This window comes from Anoplopoma fimbria, chromosome 11 (genome assembly GCF_027596085.1).
Source record: "Anoplopoma fimbria isolate UVic2021 breed Golden Eagle Sablefish chromosome 11, Afim_UVic_2022, whole genome shotgun sequence".
Taxonomy (NCBI): domain Eukaryota; kingdom Metazoa; phylum Chordata; class Actinopteri; order Perciformes; family Anoplopomatidae; genus Anoplopoma; species Anoplopoma fimbria.
In genome coordinates, this window is record NC_072459.1 from 2,326,131 (window position 1) to 2,349,000 (window position 22,870).

The window sequence follows — 22,870 nt, forward strand, 5'->3', positions numbered from 1 at the left end:
TCTCTCTCTCTGATCTCCTGGGTGGTGGACTCACTTCAGCACCGCGCTGGTGGACAGCTCCTCCAGCGCTCACAGGCAGAATGTGCCGCTGCACTTACTGCCTGCCACCACCAGGGTGCACCTAGAACCTCAACGCAAATGCCCTCACATCATAGCCGAATGCGTCAACCACACGGTGTCCAGAGCTATAGGGGCATCTCTCCAGCAATCACCCCGCAAAGCAACAGGATAGAGTCCAGGTAGAAGGGAGAGGACGCAGCCTGCAGGGTGAAGGTAAGCTGCAGCCACCTTTGATTTGTTGCTGAGATGCTTGTTGGTTCTCACAGTAGTGATGACTGCTGCCAAAAATAAAAAAAAAATCATCCTCCGCACAAAGAGGGCCGGGGGAGGTGCGAGCAATGCTGCCTCGTATATATATGAACCATCATTCTGTCACACACCAGGCTGGCATTTCCACCGAGGAAACGCCTCGAATAACAGGAGGTGCTTTTTGGACACATTGCCTCTGACAGGTTGATGATAGAATAAGGTTTAGAGGACGATGAGGGTAGTGTCTTTAGGTGGATTTTTGGAAAAGCGCATTTACTGCAGATTTGGGTGAGAAAACGCAGGGAAGCCTGAGTATTTAACCTTACACCGTGTGCGATGTGTACCTGGCCATTTTTCCTAGACCTGTAAAAAAAAAAATGAATGTATAAATGTAGCAGATATGAACCAGATTGGAGGAGCTGAGCTTTTACAGCATCACATCGCAATGATAACCTGCTCAGAGTAATTGTGGCCTGTATGATATAAACATACGCTCTGTAGCCTAGTGTTTGAAATGATATGACAAATGATCTGCTATTAATTAACTTTAATCAGCAATGATTCTCTCCTGCATGAATTGTGAGGAAGCAATAGCGATTTAATAGCATCTGTGTCATTGTTCTATTTACATTATGTCATAACAGTTTGCTGATCAATCTGCTGGCTCTACCTTCTCCAGTTATTCAGTTTTATCCAAAGCCATGGGGTTCACACGCCTTGCTGTGATGCTTTCTGTCACCATGATCCACCTCGTTTCAGGTAACTTTATGCGTGTGTTCCTCAGCATGCTCCTTTGTTATTCCACCACAAACATGGACTGATGAAGACTATGTTTATCTTACATCGAGATTAAAAAAAATGCAATATCTTAGATGCATTTTCTTGCCATGTCCTGCTAATTATCTCTGTATTCATTTATGTTTATTCATTCCTGGCTATTTCAGGTATGAGCTTTATGACTCCTGAGCCTGACGAACCACCAACATCAACCCCAGACTCTTACCCGCTGGGTGACCTGATCCATGCTGCCCTGCAGAGTAAGGAATACTTAGGAGAGGCTTCTGCAAGCACAGGTACATTTACACAGGCCTTTATGGCTTCTAAACGCTTAATGCACCTGAAGCACAGTACGGGTGACTGATCATTGGAAAGGACACAATTTGAATTTTGAAAAACTTTTGGATTCTACAGGTACCACGACCAACCCGACACAGGCTGTGCCCGGGCTTGGGCAGACCGAGTCGACAGCGACAGTCATATCACCAGGGCTACTCACCACAGCGTTAAGCTCCTCTTCTGCTGCCGGCCAGAGAGGGTCAAGGAATACCATGTCCTCTCTGCCCATAGAGGAGGAGACAACCACCACCCTGATCACCACGACCACCATAACCACAATGCACATGCCAGGTACCTGCATGCCACCTATTGGCTTCCCCAGAGTTTGTGTTTTTTACTGATGCCAGTTTATATGGTTCTCATAAACTGAAAAAATGTATGAGCAAATAATTCAGAATCTCACCAGCGGCTTTAGAGCTGCTCAGATTTCGGTAGGACTTATGTGCTTCCTGTTCTTCCGGGATTCATGCTTTAAATGTTTGAAAAGACACAGAGAAGTGAGAGTATACTCTGAATCCTGCAGAAGATGACAAAGTGCACTCCTTCTTTCCTTTTTAAAGTAGTAAGTGAAACCAGCTCCTCTCCTCTATCTCACCTCCATCACCTAAAGCATGAAAGCAGGTTGGTTTACCAGTCTGAACTGCTTTGAGATGACCGTAGCCAGATGTAACCAGTAATATTTCTTACATAGACATTTGCATCTTTGACTTAGATGTTGGTGAGGATACCTGGCGCTGTTTACAGCTCTACACATGCTGTACCCAGAAAGTACAGCACATTGTGACCATCCTTTGCCATTAAATCTGGTGAATCCAGGATCTATGTAGCCTGCCCCAAAGTGGCCAACTTATGAACACATGAACCTAATACATATGCAATTTTCTCATAGCTTGTGCTGTGAAGTGCACTGATGATTTTAATCCAAGTAAACATCCTTATCCCGTATTCAATTATAAAGGAATAATCTTTATCAGTTCTAAAGGACAAGACATGTGGAGATAAAGAAGACAGATGACTTATAAAAAGATTGTGATGCCTTGAAACCTGTGAGATGTGAAGCATACAATGGGTATTTGGCTTCCCAGCTATTTGGTGTTGTCATGCTTCACATTTGCTATTTGTGTTTCCTTCATTCACAGTGTCACACGAAAAGTTCTTTATCAAAAAGAAGTCTAAATACACTCTTTGTCTTCTACAAATGTAACTTAATCAGCAAGCACGAAAACAACTTGATTTAATAGATAAATCAAGTGAACCTATAGATAATTATATCAGCACTATTGCTGCAGTGTCAATATCATAAGAAGAGATTCATTAATTTGACAAATCAGTCAGTCAACAATGCCATCATGACCAGAATACTAATAGGGAGTGGTGAAGAACAGAATGGCATCCTCGTCAGAACTGGAGTTTAGTGAAACAACATTATGGCATTTCCTTCGGCTGGAGTGACTGCAGACCTCACTGCAGGTAGATTAGAGCTGTGGCTCCTTGTGGTCATGAAATAAAAGACACCATTACTGCAACTGCTAAAAATCAGAGCTGAGGAAATTTCATTGAGCACCTACAAGCTTATTTACACCCGATGTGGTGAGAGAAATGTCAGGCCAGATGAATTATCAGTGAGGTGTTTGTGTGTTTGTGTACATGTCACCTACTTACTCTGTGGTTCCACGGTTTTCATTGTGTTTTTACTGGGAATTATCATTTCAACCCCCTATGAAACAGCTGGAAGTAGCTGGAAAATATCAAAATATCTCAAACATGTTAGCCATGTACAAAAAACAGATTGTAAAAACAACAAAAAACTGTTTTACAGGGAGTTATTTCGGTCAACTATTTCTTATCTGCTTTAACAGTTGCTAGGCAACCAGTGGAGACTCCAGGACATAACCGGTCCCAGCCTAGAAATAGTCCGGCATATAAACGGCATATAATAACATGTTGTACACATTTTTGTAAAGAGTAATATATAAAATGTCAATTATTGAGTTTTAGAGTTCCTGCCAGATTTTTTTAATTTTAGACAGAGAAAGGGTATCTGTAGCTGTTTCCCACTGTTTCCTGTCTTTACACTATGCTAGGGTAATACTAACCTGCTGCTGGCTTTATACTTACTGCAACAAAATGATTATCAAATAAGATTTATTCCCAAAATGTCCATTTTCATTCATCCCCACTCGTGCACATGTTCAGTTCACACCGTCAGCTGAATTACTTTATGGTGCTTTTTAAGATCTGTCATATAAGTGAAATGTGTTGGTTTGCTTTTTTGTTCTCTTCCTCTTTTACTTTTTTTGTTTCCATTCATTGTAAGCCAAATGGACTGTAAAACTATTTCCTCTCCAGATGCCATTTGTATTACGAGGGGTGGTCAATAATCTGATTGTACAGAAGCATAGCAGAAGTTTCAGTCATGCGGTCGATAAAATGATTTAATGCAGGGCAATCCAATACACCACAGCTTCATCCAAGGCAATGCTCACTGGTAGGAATTACTTTCCATTTTACCCAACTTAATTGGTGTCCTGTTACTGACAACTGTATACTGCCACTTAGTGATGATTATGCAGGTTATTATTATTAATGGCCTCAGGTTGTACCGCCCTGTCCGAAGAGCCCAAAGACGAGGAATAAAATGTGCTGCTTTTTACCTCTTGTCTGAGATGAAACATGCGGTTATACTGTCGTTAATGGTTTATTTGTTTTTATGACAATAAATATACTAGCCTCACACAAATAATATGTGGATATTTTGGACAAATATTTCATTTTTCTCAAATTAGCTGAACTAAAGTAGAGTAGAGTTTTGTTCCACAATAAGCAGAGTCTGTATGGTTAGATTTCTTGTCAGCATCAGCCAGACACAATTGTTTGCAGGATCAAGATCTTCCCTACCGTTTACTACATCACTAAAGTATCGCCCTACTACCCTCGAACGGTATTTGTGGCCCATTTGCGCCCTCTAATTTAAGCTATTATGTAATTCCAGCACAAGCACACTTAATGCGGAACTTTGAATAAATGGTGAGCTCCCAGCACCAGGTATTGGGCTTCCTATGAGCTTCTGCACACATCTAACATACATACAACATCTGATAATTAGGAATTCTTCAAAACTTCTCATTTTATGCAGTGTAGATAAGTGTAGAGTACGAGGCTTCTTTGAGAATCAGTGGACACTCCGTTCACACACTTCAATAAAAGGCATCGTAACTTCCCTCTCATATTAACATCACTGGTTGCTCACAACAACAATGACTCCCACCAATCCTCATCCAAAAACCACAAAAAAGGCTACTGGGATCCAACAGCATTGAGTCTCATCTGCTACTTTCGGTGTCATTTTAATGCCTGCACAAATGATTCGTAAGTGGAAAATATAAAGCAGTGGCATTTTTGTGGCATGAAATGTAGCCAAGCGTAATTAATACAGCTTTTATAATCAAAACCAACAGAAGAGGTTATTATTACTGTAAATTAGCATATTGGAGAAGTTGGTTTAAGCTCTCTGAAGAGTTAATATCCACATGCATGCTGACTTTGCACCTTCCAAAAGTATTTGCACTGGCTGTTAAATATTAATCGGTTAAAAAACAATCTATTATCTCTCATCACTCAGTAACGACAATTAAGAGCTTGATCAAAGTCCTTAAACTACATTAACCCAAAATATTGTGAGTCATGCTGTTGCTATAACAATCTACATTTAAGTTTAGTGAATGTAAGTGAATTTATAAGCATTAATCTTATTTCTCGACACTTCTTTTCTCCTGCCCTTTCCCTCTTTTCACAGTACAATGCAATGCAACTTTGTCAGCAATGGAGGATGTTGTTGAGTCACCAGATCCTGCTTCATCGTCCTCATCGTTTTCCCCTCTGGAATGCACCTACAGCATTACTGTGTATGCAGGTTATGGTGTGGAAATTCAGGTAATGTGCATTATCTCCTATGAATACATAATCACTCCTCTTTTCCAAATATTAAACTATATTAAATGACATTTTTACCTTTTGCTGGTGTATTCTGAAAAGGTAAATCATCTATAATTGGCTGCATAGAGAAAAATCTAACAGTTATCACACGGGAGTGCAGTATATTTCTAATTTCTGTCATAATGCTGCAGCAGCATTAATATGGTCCATCAGCTAGAATGTATTAACTTTAAGCTCATGAGGCCCAAGTGGAATATTAGTTGGTTAATGGCCAAAGCATACATAATTTATTATTGAATTCAATTAAGACCATTTCACAAAGATCACTATCTATTCATGTTTTATATTTGTTCATCTTGAAGATGCAATATCATAGGTATAAAAGGTATGTCATGTCATTACTTCATTTGTTGCTGAATTGTCTGGCAAGTCTATTTATAAAAAAAAAAAAAGAAAACAGCTGCCAGAACAGGTTGCACGTCAATGTTTCTTCTTTTTTTCTTGCTAGGTGAGGAAGGTTAACCTTTCTAAGAAAGAGTCTCTGACGATCATGGGGCATGGAGGTTTGGTACCAGAGCTCTTAGCCAATGAGACCCTGATGAGAGAGGGTCAGGTGATTCGCAGTACAACCAATCAGGTGTACATTCACTATCGCAGTCTCCAACAGACCAACCATGGCGTGTTCAGCCTCCACTACCAAGGTAAATTAACCCCTCACGTTCCATAAAGTAACAGGAAATGGCAGGTCTTTTCTTCAGTTCTTTGGATCTATCTTCTTGTTGAACAGTAAGATGATTTTAGTGATGTTTCCTCTATGAGTAAAGGTTGGAATGAAAACCTGCATTCTTGCACATTAAAAGCATACAAGCAGATGTGGGGCCAATGGTCATACTTCACATTTTCCAACTCTTGACCTTTGAAAGTTTTTGGATGAGATATTATCCTTTGCGTTTGGCCAAGAAACGCTGAGTTCTATACTGTTGGTTAAGTTCAACCTTTATAAGGAATTAGGAAAGCAACAGAGGAATGTTTTGGTGATTAAACTCATAAAATGAGGACCCGCAATGATAGCTGATACTGGTATTTGTGAAGACACTGCTGGTGGAAGAAGACCTATGACGATCTCATGATCGTGGTGATGATGGGGGAGGTTGAGTTAAAGACTGAATGAAAGGATTACAGAGATCTTAAGATTTAAAGATCAACATCCAACTGATTATTTCATTGAATATGGAGGGAAAGCTGAATGGTCAGAAATAGTGACAATAGTGATTGAAAGGGTTTTGCCAGCATGGTAAAGTGTAAATGAAAGAGAAGCTAGAAATGTCTGAACCGCTTGCACAGAGTCAAGTTATCTTTTAAGAACTTTTTGGAAACTCAACTTTTCATCCTCCACCAAACAAAATGAATTTCATTTCCTTTCTGTTTTATCTACATCCACAGCCTTTCTGCTGTCTTGCCCGTTTCCTCTGTCTCCTGAGGGCGGTGGAGTGACAGTGACAGATATCCATCCTGGAGGTCAGGCTCACTTCCACTGTGATCCAGGTTTCCAGGTTCGCGGTCATGAGGTGGCTACTTGTGTCAACACAACACAACCACACTGGAGCACTCCGGAGCCACAGTGTGTCGGTCAGTGAACTCAGTTAGATACAACACTGTCTTTGGTTACAGTGTGATTGTTAAGGGGGTGGATTATGGAAAATAATATGTGGGATATTATTTTATCCTTAGCTGTGTCTTGTGGAGGATGGATCCGTAATGCAACAGTAGGCCGGATACTGTCTCCACCCCCTCCTGCTGTCAGCAACCACAGTAATGGAAATAACCTGAGCTGTCACTGGTTAATAGAAGCCAAAGAGGGACACAGACTCCACCTACACTTTGAGAGGATTGCGTTGGATGAAGATGATGATAAGTAAGTTTGTGTTTCCACTACTTTGTGGAGCACAGTTTTTAGTTTTGAACTGAACAGAGTACGCCGGTTGCTTAAAAACATAAAAAGGTCTGTACGTTTTCTTCATGTATCTTTCCACAAACTTATGTTCCTCTTCCAGTCAGATCAGTACAACCTTCTCTTTATTTTTTCCAACCTTCATTTAATGTTCAGTTGAACTGAAACAAAATGAAATCCTGTTCAATTTGTTGATTTATTAAAGCAAAATAAACCAATAATAAATGTTACATCCCTAAAGCTACCGTATTTACATGCACTGGTTCCTTACCGTTTACCTTTCCCCTTTTGCTTTTTTCCACGAAAGGTTAATTGTGCGCAGTGGAAACAGTTCCCTGTCTACACCGCTCTTCGACTCAGACCTGGATGATGTCCCTGAACGTGGGTTGCTGAGTGAGGGCTCAACGCTATACTTGGAGCTGACAGCTGATTCTTCCTCCATCCCTCTGCTTCTGGCACTGCGATACGAGGGTGAGCAGAGAGACTTTGCATATAGCAGCCTTACATCAGGCCTTTTCCACAGTCAGCAAAACACAAAGACATTGTCGCTGTACATCCTTCTAACCTAATTATTGTATAATATTTAATACATGGGTCAGTATTCTGCCTAAAATCAAATTAGATATGATTCATTACTAGAACCCACTAATTATAAGAATTCAAAGTCCTTGAAGGTGACATATTTTAATCTCGAAAAACCTCTTGGAAGGTGGACCTTTCTAATCTTCAAAAATGATGTGTAATTTAGTTTAATATTAATATGTTATAAATTACATCTAAAGTGGAAATGGGGTTTAATGGGCGGTCTAAAAAAAAACAAGGCTTTCTTCTCATTAAATTGTTTTGTCTAAGAGGGCCGTAATGAGCCACATGCAGTAAGTGCTTACAGTCTGCCCACACTTCAGTGGCATTTACTTCAGGCTTTGGAGATGCTCCCAGCTTCAGCTTTAAGCGTCAGACACCTGGGCTTTTTCTAGCCAAGAGAGTCTAACATTGTATAATAAACAAAGGATATCCAAGAAATTCTAAATAGGGAATCCTTCTGATCAGTACACACATGCACACACTGTCTCTAATCTTTCTTCTTCTTTGCATCTTTTTTTAGCTTTCGATGATGAACACTGCTGGGAGCCCTACATGCCTCATGGAAATTTCAGCAGCAGTGACATCACATATCAGCTGGGCACAACAGTTTCCTTCACCTGCTCTCCAGGCTTCGTCATGGAACAAGGTTCAGGGACGATTGAATGTGTCGACCCCAGCAATCCCCACTGGAATGACAGCGAGCCCATGTGCAGAGGTAGGATTCAGGATTGAATTTCGGTTGTATTTTGAATAAGTTAATGAAATTGGATGCTTTTTATTTTCTTCAGTCAGAATTACAAACTTTCTTATTCCTTGTCCGTTCATCTGTTGTTTCTGTGATAAATGTTCTTCATTTAATTCAACCTAAATCTTCTACTTATCCATTACTCCAAAAAACACAGTTTTGTTAGTTTTTTTACATAAAGTGAGAGAGTCATTTGTTTCATTAATCTTCCAATTGTATTGTGTTGAGATGGATGCCTAAAGGGACAAGTTGTTGTCGCTTAAAGACTACAGTCATGCTGACTGTGTTAACTGCCGAACTGCTGGCAGGCTGTGAAAAGTGAAAAAACAGAGAGACTGTGGCAGATATAAAGCTATTTTTTCAACCACGCAATAGACATTCTGAAAGCCATATGCTGTTTGGTAATTCATCTTATACACAGTGATGAAGAGGGAGGTGGAGGGTGGGATGTCAGTAAGTGCTCTGCCAAGTGAAGAGGTCGGAGTTGTTATGGTCGTCTTGAGCATCCATGTATGGCAGAAGGGTGATCAAGCAATCAGCTGGTGGTTAGGAGTGCTTGTATATTTTATTATAATATATTGTAGTGTTTATTCGTCTCATATCTGCTTGTTATGCTCTCACAGAAATATATTTATAAATGTTGTGGTTCAAATGTCCCCAAGCAAGTGAGTGTGCGATGCAAATGAACAATCCTCACTCCACGCTCGTGTGTGTCTGTGTGTTTCGTGTGTCTGGCTTCACAGTTTCATGCCTCAGTTTTAATAGGCCTTGCTTTGTACGAGATCAATTCCTGGCATTGCATGTGAACTCAGCTGCATCCTCCAAACACAATCAGACTGAATATGTTCTCGCAGGCAACAGGGTTTGCATGGAAATAGAAGTGTTGCATTTGGCTCCTATCACTGCAATTTGCACCTTAGAGTTGACATCTTCCTCATGACACACTTTCTGAGCAGTTTGTTTTGTATTTCTGCAAGGAAAGGTTACTTAATGTGAATTAATGATGCAATAGTGTCCAAAAAATGAGCTTTCTATATATTCTTTAATTGTTCAGTTGTAAGCCATTGTTTTTTCTGCCACGTTTTATTCACCCCATCCCCTCTTCTTTGTGTGACGTCTGAAATCTTTATCATCCTTTATTATTAATTCAATTTTCTCCAGTTGCTTTGTCTTTCTCCAACTTTTGTTATTATTTCATCACACCTTTCATCATTTTCTTCGTCTCACAAGTCACGTCCTCCTCCTCACTTTCTCTCCTCTCTTCTGCTCTGCAAGCTCTGTGTGGAGGAGAGTTGACTGATCCGTCTGGTACCATCCTGTCTCCTGATTGGCCCCAGAGCTACTCCAAGGGGCTAGACTGTGTATGGCAGATCCATGGCAACGAGGAGAAACGCATTGAACTGGATGTCCAGATGTGAGTATTGATAATTTAAGTTGTTGGTTGTTTAAAGTAACCAACTTTGTTATTTTTTGGGTGCATTCTGTCTTTGCAAAACCACAGTACTCCTGCAAATATAGTAGCACAATCCCTTCACCTCACAGATGTCTTGAGATTTTCTAGTTTACTGAGTTAAAATTTTTTAAAGATTGGAGGACATTATATATATGTACTGTAATAAATGACCTGAATTTAGAGCGTTGTATTTCACATACAGAAACAACCCAATGGAAAATCTCGGTTGGCAAACTGACTGATTTATCAATTTAGGACATGTTTCTTTTTAATGTCATCAGTCAGACACATTTGCACTCAAAGTACTGCATATCATCGTCTTTAATATTTGATGATGATAGAAAAGCTTTTTATGACACAGAAACACAGAAATATTGTTTAATAAATATGCTCACAATGTCATTTATTGCCCTTAGAGTAATAGGATCAACACTCATTTGGTTGCTAAATGAATAGAAAAAAAATGTAATAAACAGAAATATATTTAAACAGCATCCTGGTATCAAATTAAATCCATTTGTCCACCACATATAAACACTTTTGTTATTCTATTTTATTTTTCGTTTAAAACCTGAGTATTTACACTAAACTAAACATCTTGTACACATGTAAATTGCACCTGAAAGAGAAAAGAAAGTAACATGTTGCAGATTTATATAATCCTCTGCCTCTCCTGTACCGAGTACTGACTAATAAAATACATCAGGTGGGTGGACCGCTCAGCTTAAGAAAGAACAGAATCAGTCTGAGGTGAAATTTCACTTTGTGCTTCTTATCTTTCCTTCTTAAAGTTTAAACATCCGCCACACTGACGTGCTGACCGTTTTTGACGGACGTGATCTCATGTCCCATGTGATCGGACAATACCTGGGGTCCAGAGAGCGTTTCCAGGTTGTGTCTGGGGGGTCAGAGGTCACCATTCAGTTTCAGAGCGATCCAGATGATTCCAGTTTCATCCTGAGTCAGGGATTCCTCATTCATTATCATGGTAGGTACACTCCTCAAGTCGCTGCTTTTATGGCTCAATGTGAAAGATTTTGAACCTCCAGCCACCATGAAGAAGTGATCATGAACAACCTGCTTTAATCCTCTCTGCTCTCTATCTGTGTCGTGCAGAGGTTGAGCCAAACGACACCTGCCCTACTCTTCCTCAAATTGACTTTGGCTGGATCAGCTCGTCCCACTCGTCTCCTGTGAGAGGAAGTGTGCTGACCTATCAGTGCCAACCAGGATATGACATCAGTGGCTCTGACATCATCACCTGTCAGTGGGACCTGTCCTGGAGCAGCAGTCCACCTACATGTGCCAAAGGTGAGACAAGTATTGGGACATACTGAGACCTTTGTCTGTAACGGTAAGATTAGATGGATGTAAAAGTTGGTAATGAGGTTTTTAGTTTCATTCTCGGACAAAACACATTCCGGTTTCATCCAGGTTTTAAACCTCTTACAAAAACATTTAATGCCGTCATCGCCCGTATTTAACTGTATTTGATGGAGTCTAATGTCGGGATGAAGTTAAATGCTGTTCTATGTGTCCCACTTTGTCCCCCACAGTCCAGCAGTGTCCTGACCCAGGAGAGGTGGTGAACGGAGCGCGCTCTGTGCGCCCCGAAGCAGGTTTTGCAGTTGGAACAGTGGTTCGTTTCTCTTGTAACCAGGGTTATCAACTGGAAGGTCCCAGCCAAATCTCCTGCCACGGACGAGACACTGGCACCCCCAAATGGAGCGACCGCAGCCCAAAGTGTGTCTGTAAGTCTGTTTCTTTACGATGCTCACTGCTGCACGTTTACAAATGAACTGCGAATACATGACTGTCCTCTGCGTGGTTTTTTTTTGTGCTCTTAACAGTGAAGTATGACCCGTGCCCAAACCCCGGTGTCCCTGACAACGGTTACCAAACCTTGTACAAGCACAGCTACCAGGCAGGAGAAACTCTGCGTTTCTTCTGTTATGAGGGCTACGAACTTATCGGCGAGGTCATCATCAGCTGTGTTCCCGGACATCCCTCTCAGTGGAACAGCCCTCCACCCTTTTGCAAAGGTAAAGGTTCATTGTCTCTAGATGAAATAAATGATAAGTTTTTAAATTAGCTCTCTTGTTTTATTTCAACATGTGTTGATCATGAAGGTGTTATGCTCTTGTCTGCCATCATTTTAGCAACAGAACGCTGATTTGAATGAAAATGTGTTGATGAGACCGTGAAGGTGCATTTAGCACTTTGGGTATAATTTCTAATAATTTATTTTACTTCTTTTTCTCTTTTATTCATTTCACACAGTGGCATATGAAGATCTTTTGGATGATCACAAATTAGAAGGTGAATTTTTTGTGTTAAATAAGTCCTCGACATCATATTTAAAGCTCTTACGTGTAGGAATTTAAGTCCTCACTCTGGAACAAACTAGTGGTTTTCAAAAGTAAATGTGTTTTTTGTATGTTTGTACGCTTCTTTTGTGATGATTTTTTGGCTCTTTCAGTGTCCCAGTCATTTGAGCCGTCCCATCAGATCCTGAGTGAGAACATTGCTTTGGCAATAATTCTGCCGATCATCCTGGTCATCCTCCTGATTGGAGGAATTTACATGTACTATACAAAGTAAGTAACATCTGTAACCAAAGTGACATTTAGGGGAACATATTGGCAGATATTGAATATCATATTTATTACTATGTTTTTTCTAAAGGGTATAGTCACCTGAAAATAAGAATTGTTGCGTTTTTGTTACCCTAGAATGAGACGCTTATGTCTACATACGTAACCGGTCCTCTCCGTCATGTCAGACCATGTTTTTCTACGGTAGCCCTGAATGGAAAGACAAAACACCGGCTCTAGAGAGGGTTATTTGCATTTTCGTGTTTTCGTGTAGCCACTATAGTTCCCCTAAACACTAGAGAATTAGGTAGAAGTTTCCGCTGGTTGCAATGTGCAACCTCACCACACGGTGTCACCAAATCCTACAAATTGCACCTTTAATCCTTAACTGATTTGTAGCACTGCTTTTACTTTTCTTCTGTAGCCTTTATTCGTGTGGTCTTATGTCATCTTATTTTTTCACCGACAGCATATGCAGACTAGAGTGGAAGCCACTCTTCTGGAAGTCTCTTTCTCACACACACTCCTACAGTCCAATTACAGTGGAGTCCGACTTCAACAACCCTCTCTATGAGGCAGGGGTGAGTAAAAGGCTGATACTTTTCCTGTAATTCATAATTGATTTAATTGAGACTTTTGACTATTTTATATGTATGTGTTTGTAACTAAACCTGAATTGATTTTTAGTGATTGATTTCTTACTTTGCCCACAGGATACGCGGGAGTATGAAGTATCCATTTAGAGGAGAAAGTGTCTTGGTGAGAATTGGAAACCACAGAAAGATTAAATTCTTTGGGAAGACAAACTCCTTAGTATTATAAGGCCTCACTCCCCTTTTATCATTAAGTTATATTTATCTTTCTGTTTTACCTTCACTGTATCTCTGGTTTATCAATTTTTGGAAGTGCTTTATTTTGATTTGTTGCACTGATAAAGTGGTCTGCCAAATGTGGGTCCTACTTCACGGTCCAACTTTCCGTATGGCTTGGACTGGTGCCTTATGAAGGTTAAATTGATAACAAAGTAAAAAATAACAATGTGGGAGGAATAAGAACAGGAGAGGTGAAAAGGGTGAAGGGAAATTTACTTATTTCATGTTTTTATTAAATTATTATGAGGCCAAAACATTCGAGAACTTTGCAATACTTTATTTGTAACTACAGAACTCACTGAATGTTTTTTTATTTATTTTTTAGAGCTCATGTTACATTTTACAAAGTGTTCCAGTAAAAGGGGAGGAAAACTATAATTTCAATCATGAGAAGAAGTTTAAAATCAACAGTTGTTTTTTCTCTTCCTCACTTGGTCTCTCTCTCTCTCTGAGTAACACACGCACACACACAAACACACACACACATACACACACAAATTGAATGTAAATATCTGACTTAATATTGCTTGAGGTTGATATATATACTAAATTATATATATAAGCCTCATATATACAATTATACATGGTGGTGGGAGGTTATATATTTTCATTATATATGTAATGAAAATTCAGTGCCAAAATATAATGTTAAATAATTTAATGTCCCTACGTGTTTCATCTGTTGTTGCAATACTGTTTACAAAAGCAGTTTATTTTATTCTTCACTGTTTCTGGAGTGCATCGTCACCCAGTGTCACATGACATGTAAGGAAAAGGTGAGGCCATGAATGTCATTATGCTTAGAGCATGCACTGATTGTAAATTATATTGCTTCTGCTCAATCTTTCCATTATCATTATAGTTATTGACAGTTATCATTGTTATCAAATTTGATGTTGTATGCACTATGTTGATGAAAAATTACAAACTTGGCTGCTTGCTGTGATGCATTATGTATTTATTTACAACTGATTGTTTCAACAGTGAATGTAGTCTCATTCTCTGTGCCAAATGAAGGATCCTGGAGACTGTTGCTTTGTAGACTTAATTCTTCTCTTATCATCAGTAGCATTTCTTTGCTTCATATATGAATACACTCTTTTGAAGGCAGTAAATGATTTGCTGAATTGGAAATAAAGTTTTTGTTGAATGGTGTAAAACTTGTAGAAAATAGCAATATTTTTTTTCAAAATAACAATGTTATACCTACATCTGTGAACACACAAAACATGCACCATATTGATACATATACAACTCCTCCAATGGAAAAAAACAACAACAATGGGAAAGTGATGTATTCGTTTAGAGATACTTTTGAACTATGGCTTATTGGTATTTTCTTCATATCTAACACAAAAGGAAAGGAAATTAAAAATCTAAAAATATTTTAGGTTTCACACACTCAATAATTTGATTTGGAAATGAAAATTCACCTTTAAGTAGCCATTATAATTTTTGTGTTTCATTATTCCACCTTGATTGCTTTAGTTTGGTAACTTTATTTTGAAATTATTCACCAGAAGTCTTAGAATGACATTAACATACATTCAAACTTTCATTTTGATTGATTTTAAAAACCACTGTTGATACCCATGAATCTTGATAGATCAGAGTAAACATATCGATATGATTCCCACTGACTAATTTGGAATTGTTGTATTTACTGTGCCCAATAAAGGATAACAAACATTATTTTTGTATTCACCGGAAGTATCTCATATCATATCTTCATCATAGATTTTGATTCTAGCTTGAGAAATTTAATATTGACATTTATCACTGTGACCACAGGGCTGTAAACACCTGTGACCTCAGGTTCATGCGGTTCAGCCTCATCCCTCTTGGTCCTAAATGAACAATATTAGAAGAATTCACTGATCCCCCCAACATAAAATGTTGGGATTGATGAAATGTAACTTTGGTTATTACTGATATGAGTTGTACATATTAATTAAAAAAACATTTATACTGATGTTTAAATATAATACTGACATTTGTTGCAGTTGCTCGTTGTGACCACTGGAGAGCAGTAAATACAGTTCGGTATGTATTGGGATCACAGTTTATCGTTATCTGAAAAGCTGTGGGCATCATACTGGATACAGAACGGGATCATCGCATTATGATTTCTGTAAACTGCTTTTTAATCGCTTCAGTTTGGATATTTTACTTTGTAGCTTGACAAATGTAATATTGCAGTTCCTCACTGTGACCACGAGAGGGCAGCAAACTCCTGTGACTCAAAGTACATTAGCGTCACTTATAAGAAGGAAAGACTGATCCCCACATAAAAAAACTGTTGATATAATGTTACTTTTGATATTTGCAATAATTACACTAGTGTAAGTCGTATGGAGGATGAAAAATGACATAAGTATAAATAAATAAATGCATAAATGTAAGTGAAAAGAAATGTAGAAATAAATGTAGGATATGTATTCATTTATGTCCTGTTTGATTATTAACTTTTATTTATTTATCTATAGATTAATGTATTCATTTCTATATTTATTTCAGCATTTACTTATTTATTTATACTTTTATTTATTTATTTCAGTATTTATTTAAGCATTTATTTAGTTATTCCTGTATTTATTTATACAATTATTATGCATTTATTTATTTATTTATTTATTTATTTATTTATTTATACTTATGTCATTTTTCGTCCTCCATAGAGTTGTAGAAGTTTATGTAAGAAGTTTTTTTAACTGATGTGCAACTCTCTGCATAATTCACAGTTGCAGTTCATGCTGTGACCACTGGAGGGCAGAAAAGACTCTACAGTGACCAATCGATGATATTTTCTGTAAGTTTAAACAACTATGTGGGTGTCACAATCTACCATCATCTGAAAAACAATGTGCATTATTTTAAAATAAACGCATACTTGTTGTGTAGCCAGTCGCCAGTGTACTGTAGACTGTAAAATAATGATTTTTGTATAGTTGTAATAGTATAGCATGTCGAAAAAAAGTCATAGTATAGTATGTTGAAAGAAATCATGATAAAAACACATCAAAAAAAACAGTGAAGTATGTCGAGAAGTCTTTTTTAAATAGTATGTAAAAAAATATAATGAACAAAAATCATAGTAAAGTGTGTCAAAAAAATATGGAAAGAATTCAGTGTATATAGAATATCGAGAAAGTCTTCATTAAAATAGAATGTCAAAAAATATTATGAAGAAATACATAATATAGCATGTTGAAAAAAGTGATAGTATAGTATTTAAAAATAAGTCACAGTATAAGCCATAGTTCAAAAGTATCTCTAAACGAATACATCACTTTCCCATTGTTGTTGTTTTTTTCCATTGGAGGAGTTGTATATGTATCAATATGGTGCATGTTTTGTGTGTTCACAGAAGTAGATACAACAACTCCAAATGATTCAGGGGGAAAAATACAGATATGTTTACTCTGATCTATCAAGATTCATGGGTATCTATCAATAATAATAATAATAATAATAATTTTAATAATAATAATAATAATAATAATAATAATAATAATAATAATAATAATAATAATAATAATACTGTTGATATCAATCAAAATGAAAGTTTGAATGTATGCTAATGTCATTCTAAGACTTCTGGTGAATAATTAAAAAATAAAGTTACCAAACTAATAATAATGAAACACAAATATTGTAATGGATACTTAAAGGTGAATTTTCATTTCCAAATCAAATTATTAGATTTTTAATTTCCTTTCCTTTTGTGTTAGATATGAAGAAAATACCAATAAGCCATAGTTCAAAAGTATCTCTAAATGAATACATCACTTTCCCATTGTTGTTGTTGTTTTTTTCCATTGGAGGAGTTGTATATGTATCAATAAAGTTACCAAACTAAAGCAATCAAGGTGGAATAATGAAACACAAAAATTATAATTGCTACTTATTTAGTTTAATTAATTTATTTAGTCCAATTAATTTGCGGGTATATACCGGACACCACCTGAGGGGGTCGCTGTTGCACACCACGAACTGCTGTTCTACACGAAGCCCGCAGCAGAAGAAGAAAACACCGGAAGAAGATGTGCGAGTTTCGTTTCCGTGTGACCTACTTAGCTTCTTCTGCTAGCACCAGCTAATCATCCTCATCTCCTGCCATGGAACTGGCCCTTCTCACTGTAGCTATTTGCATATTTTAAATGGCGCGTTTTTACATTTCTCAAGCAAGAAGTGATTCAAAACCAGTTAGCATTGCTAGCTCAAAGCGGAGCTACAGAGGCTAGCCATTGTTAGCCTCTTTGATTTAGCTTTAGCTTAGCTAGCTAGCTAGCTAGCTTCACTCCTGCAGCTCCCTTGGATGTTCAGTGTGGTGAGTACACGTGTTGTTAGTTAGCTTGATATTGTATGATGTTAAAGTAGCATCTGTGTCACATATTAAGCAGATATTAAGTCATTATTTAGCCTAGTTTGTTGTTGCTAACATGCTGTTGACACCTGACTGAGCTGCAGAGACAACAGTGTCATTGCTGCTTATTATTATTATTATTATTATTATTATATTCCTTTATTGCATGATGAGGTGTGCAAAAAGCTCATTTTTTAAAGTATTTTGTTGTGTTTTAATTTTTGTGTTAGATATGAAGAGAATACCAATAACAAGTCACTTTCCCATTGTTGTTGTTGTGTTTATGTATTAATATGGTGCATGTGTTGTGTGTTCACAGATAATAATAATAATAATAATAATAATAATAATAACTTTATTTAAGGTTTACAGACAAGCCAGCAAAACAGTGCAATAGAAGAAACATTAAGAACAATCATTAGGATAAAACTAAACTAAGAAACAAAATGAAATAACAAGTGACAATCAAATAAACAAATCAAATAAATAAAATCAAGTGAAATAGGTAAAATATAGTAAACAAATATAAGATAAAATACTAAGACCAAATGAAACAATAAAACGACGACATCACATAAAAGCCGTTCTGTAAAAATGTGTTTTAAAGAAATGATTTATAAGAGATTACTGATGTAGGTATAACATCAGTAACTGTTTATTAAGAAAGGAGATGCACTTATGACTTCTGGTGACTAGTAGTTCTCTTGAATACCTATGTTGAATACACTTCCTGTAAGTCGCTTTGGATAAAAGCGTCTGATAAATGACTGTAATGTAATGTTTATGAATTATTTATGGACTGAAAGAGTCAAAAGCATTTCCATTCAGTGTTGTTTTTCCCATCCATCCAAAGATGCACTTTATGGTTTCCCTCTGTAGATAAACATCTTGTAAACAAGCTGAGTAAAAGTGTTTGATGTCAATTCAAACCAGATTTCTTTTTAGTTTAGGGGGTATGAGTTCAATTTTGTTTCATATTTATTCTCATTATTATCCACCCAAGATCTTCCTTGTTGCCAGGTTTTTGGTACTTTTTGTAAAAAGAAAAAAACTTTTTTTTTTTTGAAATTATTCACCAGAAGTCTTAAAATGACATTAACATACATTCAAACTTTCATTTTGATTGATTTTGAAAACCACTGTTGATACCCATGAATCTTGATAGATAGAGATAGAGATATCTATATAGGGAAACCATAAAGTGCATCTTTGGATGGATGGGGAAAACAACACTGAATGGAAATGCTTTTGCCTCTTTCAGTCCATAAAGAATTCATAAACAGTTACTGATTGGTTCGGGATACACTCAAACAAACTGCTTCCCAAAAATGCAAAGCATTCCACTTAAGGCACATTTCAACACACTATACAGATGTAGCACTTTTATCGCAGGTTTCTCAAACCGTTAAAACATTATTTACCTCCAATTATTTTAGTTTTTAAACATTGAAACAAATTAAATTTAGCTGAAAAATATGTCCTTCCGGGCATCATTTCCCACCCATCTTGCCTAAGATAAAAAAGACACATCAACTTTCATAATAGCAAAGGATATATTTGGATCTCTCAATTCTCACTACAATTTGCTTTTTACATCCATACCCCCAGCCGTTATAATCACTCACTCTATTTTCCAGTGCGCCTTGCCCCAGTTTTTAGCCTTTTAAATATTTCATACTGGTTGTTGTTCCACATCTAGTGGTTCCTGCTTTCATGAATTCAAATAACCATGTCCTTATCTATAAAACAACAAAAGAGTACTTGAGATTCAGCCGTTACACATGGTTTACTAGCTTTTGTCAATTAAGAGAAAAGTGAAATAATGATTATGCACTTTTACATTAATACAGAATCCTTCATCACTTGTTCCAGTCCAAATGTACACTTACAAGCCATCATATTCTTCTGTATTACAGTCAGGAAGTGACTCTTCAGCCCCATGTCTGCTGAGGCTTCAGTAGGCAGTCATGCTGCTGACTCTGCCCCGTCTGCTGTTTCCCAGCCTGACTTCCACAACACAGATGAGTTTAGAAATCGAGGTCTTCTGGGGAGCAAGTATGTCAAACTAAATGTGGGTGGCTCACTACATTATACAACTGTTCAGACGTTAAGCAAGGAAGACAGTCTGTTGCGGAGCATATGCAATGGAGGAACAGAGGTTTCCATTGACTCAGAAGGTGAGTGGATGTGTCTGATGAGCACTAACATTTTTACTGGACCCACATTGTTATTGTTGAATGTCTTGAAGGCTGTGCAGTATGACTCTTTATGCCTTAATAACGTACTTATTTCAGGTGCCTTTTTTAATTTATATACATTTTAAATTACTAAATAAAATCAGGATAGTAGGATAATAGTTTCAAATCAGGATTACCTTTTAAGCTTTACATTTTTATCATAGAGTGTAACTTGGACAACAAGTCTCACACTTGTGGTGTCGTCCAGTTTTGTGCTGTACGACGTCACACATCTGTAATATTGTAATGAGATTTGTCTGCCCTAGCTGTTGGCACCAACTTTGTCTTGTGTGGCCTACAGTACTGGTTGTATGGGAAAGGTGTGTCCATGCTAGCTGTTTTCATAGTAAATGTCTTAAGTCACAGACATTACTGAAGAATGTTAATGACTGAAAATAACTTTTCCTGCTGGCACAGGTTGGGTAGTGTTGGATAGGTGTGGCCGGCATTTTGGACTTGTTTTGAACTTCCTGCGTGATGGCTCGGTACCACTTCCAGAGGACCACAGAGAACTGGATGAGGTCCTGAAGGAGGCCCAGCACTATCGGGTCCAGGGACTGGTCCAGCACTGCCTCAGTGCCATGCAGGTAAAGACATTACTTTGGACCCTGTTGTTTAATGATGAGCGTTTCACATTATTTCTGACATTATAATTATTTTTTATCAAGTTAGTTGATTATTTTATACTTACAAACAAGTGTTTCAACTGTATTATAATTTACTTTCTTTCTGTTTACCTTCAGAAACAGAAGGATGTCTTTGAAACAGTGTGTCGCATCCCCATGATCACCTCAGCCAAAGAAGAACAGAAGATGATTGCTACTTGTAAAAAGGTAAATTGCATTTATCTTAATCAAATAAACCACTGACAAAAGGGTTCATGTTATCAGCTGTGCTAATTGTCTAAAAAGTTTAATTGTCTAAGGGTTAAACTGTTACTCTGTACAGAATAAAAAAATAATAGATGGTTTGAAGTGATTTAGAATGATGAGCCATTGAGATTGTTGTTTTTTCTGGTTTTGTCTCAAGGGAATGCTTCACAGTATTTCTTTAATTGTATGCACACACAATTTGTTAGCCAATGTTCCCTTTACTGACTACATCATTTACTTAGATTTATTTTTTTCTCATCTCTACAGCCGGTAGTAAAATTGCAGAACAACAGAGGAAACAACAAATACTCGTACACCAGGTAAAGGAAAAAAGGCTGCCGTGCGTGTATCCTACAGAGTATGAAAATCAATTTGAAGAGCCAGATGCTGCCATAACGAACTATCAGTGTTTCATATGTTCACTCGACCTTCACTTTGTAGCTTCATTATTTGGATTTTGATGGTACAGAGCCATTAATCTTCTCAGCTGATACTTACTTCCTCTTTGTCTCTCCCCTGTGACCAGCAACTCTGACGATAACCTGCTGAAGAACATTGAACTGTTTGACAAGCTCGTGCTACGATTTAATGGCCGCGTCCTGTTTGTCAAAGATGTGCTTGGGGATGAGATCTGCTGTTGGTCTTTCTATGGTGAAGGCCGCAAGATTGCTGAAGTATGCTGCACTTCCATTGTCTATGCCACAGAGAAGAAGCAGACCAAAGTAAGCATGACATACTGTTAACACCAAGTCCTTAGAGCAATACTTTGACATTTTAGCACGAAGATGGGAAGCACCTCCAAATATAGCTAACTAACACATATCTGGGACAGAGCAGGCTAGCTGTTCCTCCCTGTTTTCAGTCTACATGCTGAGCTAACCGAGCCTGCTCCAGGGCCCAATCCAAATCTCCACACTTGCGTACTTTGAAGCGCACTGTGCATTGTTGTATTCAAGGTTACTTTATTATTGATCATAAGTTTGTTTCAGCTATTATGTTAAATGTATTAATGATACTGCTTTGATTGGAAATGTATTACTAAATACCAAGTCTGAACTGGTTGTTTTTAGGTTGAGTTTCCTGAGGCTCGCATCTTTGAAGAGACCCTCAATATCCTAATTTATGAGAATGGCAGAGGATCTGGTCCAGGTGGCTTACACCTTTTAGATTCAAGAGGCTCAGGTTCATCACTGGGAGGCGACGAAGAGGGCGCTACAGGAGGCGACAGGCGAGTACGACGGATCCACGTAAGGAGGCATATAATGCATGATGAAAGAGGACCCGGTCAGCAAACTGTGTATAAGGACTAATAATGTGAAACATAAGGCTCGGGAGAGTGAATAATATATATATATATATATATATATATATATGTTCATTTTTTCTCGATTGCCAGAATGAAAGAGATGTCCTTGATCATAGCAATAGCTTGGTAGCTAGTTATGTCCTTTAAAATATCTTAATGCGTCACTGCACAGAAATGTAGGAGTCGATGACTGATCTGTAACTGAAGTAAGAGTTGTTTGGACGTGAAAGATGCTTCTGTTTACAAGAAAACAAATTGTGTACATTATTTAAATAGGAAATGTGTAAAATTACCTGGGACATGAAACTGGCATAAATATGGCTTTTCACATGTTAAGGAGCTTCCTGTATGTTACCGAATGGGCCAAAAAGCCATCTCCCACTGCACCTGTTAGAGAGGTGCTAATGATATGCACTGGCACCCTCCTCTGTTTGAGTTATAGGAAATACTATCGGTCTGTTTATTCAGGCTGTGAAACGTCAGTTGCCTATTCATTAGTTGGACTGATATCTTGAGTAATGAGCAGAG

At 37.8% G+C, this 22,870-nt stretch overlaps 2 protein-coding genes across 2 annotated transcripts in view; both read left to right on the forward strand.

Annotated features, from left to right (window-relative positions):
* Positions 1–1,010: 1,010 nt before the first annotated feature.
* Positions 1,011–13,432, forward strand: sez6l2 (seizure related 6 homolog (mouse)-like 2). Its single transcript, XM_054607808.1, has 18 exons — positions 1,011–1,068; positions 1,254–1,382; positions 1,501–1,716; positions 5,222–5,358; positions 5,870–6,062; positions 6,805–6,990; positions 7,093–7,276; positions 7,620–7,783; positions 8,418–8,612; positions 9,918–10,056; positions 10,887–11,083; positions 11,212–11,406; positions 11,652–11,846; positions 11,946–12,137; positions 12,376–12,414; positions 12,575–12,692; positions 13,159–13,270; positions 13,403–13,432. Exons 1-18 carry the CDS (start codon positions 1,011–1,013, stop codon positions 13,430–13,432), a joined length of 2,679 nt encoding a protein of 892 aa, XP_054463783.1.
* A 4,180-nt stretch (positions 13,433–17,612) lies between these two features.
* Positions 17,613–22,870, forward strand: part of kctd13 (potassium channel tetramerization domain containing 13) — a 5,949-nt gene continuing 691 nt past the window's right edge. The window contains exons 1-7 of the mRNA XM_054607596.1: positions 17,613–17,891; positions 19,844–20,104; positions 20,582–20,751; positions 20,908–20,997; positions 21,304–21,356; positions 21,563–21,758; positions 22,107–22,870. The exon at positions 22,107–22,870 is cut by the window's right edge and continues 691 nt beyond it. Of these exons, the coding sequence (XP_054463571.1) occupies positions 19,867–20,104; positions 20,582–20,751; positions 20,908–20,997; positions 21,304–21,356; positions 21,563–21,758; positions 22,107–22,346 (987 nt within the window). The 5' untranslated portion in view covers positions 17,613–17,891; positions 19,844–19,866 and the 3' untranslated portion in view covers positions 22,347–22,870. The remainder of the gene's footprint in view (positions 17,892–19,843; positions 20,105–20,581; positions 20,752–20,907; positions 20,998–21,303; positions 21,357–21,562; positions 21,759–22,106) is intronic.

Coding starts and splice junctions, on each gene's coding strand:
- sez6l2 (XM_054607808.1), top strand. CDS start 1,011: ATGGGGTTCACACGCCTTGCTGTGATGCTTTCTGTCACCATGATCCAC. Junction 12,138..12,375: donor CCCTCCACCCTTTTGCAAAG/GTAAAGGTTCAT, acceptor CATTTCACACAG/TGGCATATGAAGATCTTTTG. Junction 13,271..13,402: donor ACCCTCTCTATGAGGCAGGG/GTGAGTAAAAGG, acceptor CTTTGCCCACAG/GATACGCGGGAGTATGAAGT.